The 5,257-nt window shown below is 54.8% G+C and overlaps 1 protein-coding gene across 1 annotated transcript in view; it reads right to left on the minus strand.

The window, feature by feature from the left end:
• DEF6 (DEF6, guanine nucleotide exchange factor) overlaps positions 1–5,251 on the minus strand; it is a 10,717-nt gene extending 5,466 nt beyond the window's left edge. The window contains exons 1-2 of the mRNA XM_008644702.2: positions 5,113–5,251; positions 1,161–1,301 (exon numbers count right to left, since the gene is read on the minus strand). Coding sequence (XP_008642924.1) covers positions 1,161–1,301; positions 5,113–5,208 — 237 coding nt within the window. The 5' untranslated portion in view covers positions 5,209–5,251. The remainder of the gene's footprint in view (positions 1–1,160; positions 1,302–5,112) is intronic.
• Between the last annotated feature and the right edge of the window lie 6 nt (positions 5,252–5,257).

Here is a 5,257-nt window from a genome sequence, read left to right on the forward strand (position 1 = left end):
CAGGAATGGTGCCTCCACCAGCCTCGTCCCTTCTGCTGTCACGGTTCTGTGATCATGTCCTGGCACCGTGAGCTGCCCCAGGCAGCAAGTTTGCTGCAGAAGGGTGACCTGTGATGGGGATCAGAAGAGCTCTGGCTGTCCCTGAGTGCTCCATCCCAGCTGTGTGAGCCACGCACCACCAGCACAGGAGCAAACTGCGGCCTGTAGCAGTTTTAAAACTGGATGGTAAAATCCAAAAGCTTCTCTTACTAGGAAAACCCACTTCTCCCTTTTCAGGCTGCCTCTGGGATTCTACTAACCATAGTGAAACCAGAAGAGGTGTGTTTAAAGATCACCTCCCAAAGAACCATGTGGGCAACTGGAAGGATTTTGGCCACTCTGTGATGGGGAGATTGGGCTGGGCTGACCTTGGGCAGCTCCTGCTCTGAGCCGAGGGAGCTGGGGAAAGCTTTGTCCTTGCTTGCTGCAGACCAGATCTCTGCAGCCAAGATTAGCATTGCTGGACCAGGCTGGGCAGCTGCTGACCAGCTCTGGGCAAGGCAAAGATGGGCACAGGGATAGGGACTGGCACAGGGACTGGCACAGGGAAAAGAACACCGGGAGAGCCAGGGGAGCAAAGGGTTACTGCACCCAGCTCTGGCCCCTCTATATGAGCACACAGTGGAAGAAAGATGTCAGTCATTCTTCCTCTCCTCACATGCTTGGAGGAAACAGCACCCACAGAGCAACCTCTGGCTGTGCCAGACAAAGGTGTCTTTGAACCGTGGAAAAAAGGGAGAAAGCCCCTGCCCAACTCCTGCTCCTGCCCTGGCACCTCATCCTCCTCCCTCTCCTGTTTGCCAAATGAGGTCACACCTCAAATCTGATCATGGCTGGAGAGGAAAAAAGAGGCTGATTTTTCTCTCAGAGCCCTTCAGGAAACGTGGGCAGAGATGCTGCTCCATCCAGAGCCGTGATGTAAAGGGATGACGTCATCCTTGCCAGGGAGATGCTGAGTATTAAACATTTCTCACCCATTTTGGCATTCACCTGAACAGTCCCCATCTCTGTGCACCCTCTTTCCACCCACCAAGGCATGTGATCTCCAAGAGCTAAGGGGAGCTCCCCTCAATGTCCTCACTTGAGGACTAGCAGGTCTGGGGGATGACCAAGGAACTCACCTTGTCCAGGATGTACTTGTTGAGGTAGGGCATGTAGCCCTGGCTGGACACTGGCCCGTCATCGTCATCACGGAAATGCTCTTCCAGTGCCACGGGGTCGTGGGGGATGCACAGCACCGTGTACAGGTTGTGAGACAGCACCTGGCCAGGCACAAGGGGTGGTGAGAAGGTGAACAACCTCCAGCCCTGCCCCAGCACATCCCCAAGGTGCCACCCCCTCACTCAACCGCCTGGGGACTGTGCCCTGCATGGCATCACCTCCTGGCAGCCACAGCATCGAGTCAAGGTTTGGGTTTGGCATAATTTCCAAATGCAAACCTTAGAGAATCATTTAGAAACAGGCAAAATTGGAGGATTTTTCCACATTAGTTTCTTTTCTTGGCACACGAGGAACTTCTTTCTTTAAAGGGCTGTTTCAAACCTCTCAGACCAAACAGGATTCTGATCTAGAAAAGCTGATAAGCCACCTCAAGCTGTGCATTTGGCACAAGCATGGCCCAGCCTGGCAGCAGCCACTGTCTGCTCGGGGCACAGAAAGATGGAAACATGAAATTAGGAAAGACTGGTGAGAAACTAAGCAAAGGCTTTGTCTGGAATGGAAGCAGACAACAGAGATGTAGAGACACACCATCCCCAGAAATATTCAGCAAGACTTGCCAACAGCCTGTTTTGTTCAAATCCCCCCCAAATAAAACATTTAGAAGCTCATGGATTTCCCACGTGCTGGAAAGCCTAGAACAAGGCTGCCCATGAGCACCACCAGCATCTCTAGCAGGTGGTGCTCTCCTTGCCTTTACATCCCAGAAGCAGGAGATGGTTAAACAAGTGTCCCAGACTGACACCTCCCCACTGCACCAGGATCTGCCAATGCAGCTTGCCAAGGGTTCAAGAGAGGGGATGGAGGAGATGGAACAGCATCCCTGCTCCTCTGTGCAGGGCTGGAAATTTCCTCCCAGCCGGAGAGGAGCCGCCGGAGGCCATGATGGCTGCTGCAGCTGGAGACAGTTCTTGCTTGACCAGATTTTCTTTCTCTTTTCCACCCTCTGGACCAATGGGATCAGCAGGACTCCACCCTGTGCTCACACAACAGGGCTGTAGCCCCAAGCACTGTTGCTTTGGCAGTGCCTTTTGGGGCTCAGTGCAGCCCCAGGGTCCACGCAAGGGTGGAAAGGCCTGGGAACATCATGGACATCCTCCAGGATGGTAACAAATCCATCAGGATGAATTCAAAGTCTGGGAATCGTATCCCATTCCGTGTTTCCAACATGGGCCCTCATCTCCATTCTTCACCCCTCCTCCCAGAGCACCCCTAAAAAGCTCTGTGAGGTCTCACTTGTGACCCCAGCTGTGAGGGACACCCTGAGCCCTTCCATCCATCCCAGCACCCCGTGACCTGCAGCCCCTCCTCTCACAGGGCTGTCACTGACAAATGGGGAGGAAAGCCCTGGCCTGGTCGATGGTGGGGTGACTGGAGACAGGAGGGGTGGGAAACCCTTGCAGCCTCTGAAACAGTGACGGGAGGAGGAGAATAAGAGTAAAGGGATGCTACGAAAGCAGTTTGCTGGTACAACCTTTCCCTTGTGGCATGCCAGGGATGGCCGGGGGGGCAGGGGTCTGCCTGACTCCTCCTTGTGCCCTGGATTCCTCTGAGCACCAACCTTGTTTCTATTCTCCACCCTCTCCCACCGCTGTCACACCCATCACCCGTGAGAAGAGGCACCCAAAAGCGCCAGGGCAGTGCTCGGTATTTCCTGCCTCCTGCCCCAGCCACGCACGGCCACACTGAAGGACTACACCCCATATCCCATCCCACATCCACAGCTCCTCCATGCATCCTCCTTGCATCCCCTCCATCCGCTGGGAAGGGGGATGCAATGGCACTGAGAGGACAAACACTCCTCCAAGAGCACGGCTGGCTGGGAACAAAACTACCCAACATCGCTGGGTGCGCAGCACCCGACCGCAAACTGTCCTTCCTTCCTGTGCACACACACACCTACACTCACAGCGGCATCTGCACGCGCCTGCCTGCGCACAAGTGCCCCTGCAAGGAGCCCAACGGCTTCCCACAGCTGGGCCTCCATGCTGGAAACCCCGACACGTTCACAGCGACCGCCTGGAGCGCGGCCGGAGCTCAGCCCCAGCTCCCACTCTGCCAGGACGCTCCCACCCAGCTCTGGGGCTGGTTCCGTCCTGTAGGTGCAAACCCGGTGTCTCTCCCACCCCTGTTCAAGACCCTTCGTGTAGCAACACGCCCGGGTGAGGGAGCAGAGCACAGCCCGGCTCAGGGCTCAGCAGCCCTGGAGGAGTTTGGAGTGGGTTCGGCCACTTTAACACTTTATTGCTCAGAGCTGCGAGACCCCGGATTCCTTCCGCACTGAACCGTGGCTGGCCTGTGTAGGCTGGGGCAAACAAGCTCTCCCTGGCCTGGAGGTAGGTGGAAGGTCATCCAGAGCTGAGCTTTGCTGTTCAATGACCTGCCACCAGCCCACCCCATCACTGAAGGTGCGTGGGAGAACATCCCTTCCCCTCTGGAATGTCCTCCTGGATAAAGCCGCTGTGGAGGTGCCATCTCCAGCATCACCACAGCCCCTACACCATGGTTTGCAGACCCTGCATGAACTCTCCCTGAAACTGCCATTAAAATCAGATTCTCTGTGGCCTCAGCATTGTCACTGGTGACAAAGATCTCTCAAGACAAGCACTGCACGTGTTCAGGCTGGTGCTTTTGGGTCCATCACATGCCTGGGCCAGGCTCTGGATCCTGAGCATGGGTGCAGGGGATGCTGTGATGGGGGCACAGCAGCCCCTCTCAGGGATTAGCAAACCAAATTAATCTCTGGCCTACTTTAGGATTTTCCTTAATTCCTTCAGCTATTTCTACAGCTTTAGTGGGTGAGCGTGGCTCGCAGGGCACATGCCATGCGTTCTGGGGGGCAGCCGAAGGCTCTCAGCCGCAAAGGCTGAGCAGGAAGAATCTGCCTCCCTGCTGCTTCTCCTCCAGATCCCTGCAAACAAAACTCTTCTCTTTGGGGCAAAACACACCCCCCCACCCAAAGCCCAGCACCTTCCCTGCAGTCTGTCCTGGGGAAGCCCTATAAAACAGAGGGAGTAGAAGAAAAGTGGGTCTTTTTGCAATGGCTCAAAACTGGTCTCACAGACTGGCAGCAGCTGCCAAGTCCTGACGCAACACCTCCCCATGCTCAGCATGTTCCTGCTCAGGTCTCTTCTCTCATCTCAGACCCTGGTACCAACCAATATTTCCAGCCGCAGTGCCAGCCTAAGAACCAAAACGGATGAAAAAGAAAGATTCCCACCGTGTGCAAAGGTTAAAAAATCCATTATTCTCAGTGCCAAGGGGCTCCCTGGTGGGTTCCAGCAACCCTGGCCTAGGAGCAGACAAAAAGGCTTTTAAAGCTATTGATGAAGGGCTGAGGGCATGAGCCCTCTGAAAGCTGTTAAGAGTGGGAAGAGGGGAAAGCTGAGAGTTTATAAAATACTGTGTTATTTCTGGTCACATCACTGAGGACTTTTTGTTTAAAAACAACCTGCCCCTACCTCCCAACCCACTGGCTGAGCAAGAAGGAGAAACACAGGTGCTCCGGCAAGCAAGAAAATGTAAACAGTTTGGGCTCTTAGTTCGCCATAAAAAGCATAAGAAATTGGTAACAACTAAAAATTAGATTTCTTATCATTTTCACCTAGAAAACACATTTGAGCATTAATTCCAACCCCCTCCGCCCCCGTCTTTTTTTTAAAGGGAGATGCCACAGAGCCTAAGAACTTCACCAGAACTATCGTGGAGGCAACAACAAGGTCTTATTGATCTTAAAATTTAACAATTTCTCCGTGGAAACCCGAGGGGATGCAAAGCAGCCCCGGACTTGCTCTGCCCCTCGCTGCCCACCCTCCATCCGTGCTCCGGAGCCGCCCGAGCTCCCCGGGGACTCACTTTGAGCTGGGATTTGGAGACCTTGCCGCTCTTCTCCACGTCCAGGGCGGTGAAGGCGTACCAGATGGACTTGAGCAGCTCCGCTCGCGGGTCCATGGCTGGCGGCGGCGGCGGCGGCTCTGCCGAGCCCGCGGATCCGGTTCCT

The sequence above is a fragment of the Corvus brachyrhynchos genome, unplaced genomic scaffold (genome assembly GCF_000691975.1).
Source record: "Corvus brachyrhynchos isolate BGI_N302 unplaced genomic scaffold, ASM69197v1 scaffold72, whole genome shotgun sequence".
In the NCBI taxonomy this organism is placed as follows: Eukaryota; Metazoa; Chordata; class Aves; order Passeriformes; family Corvidae; genus Corvus; species Corvus brachyrhynchos.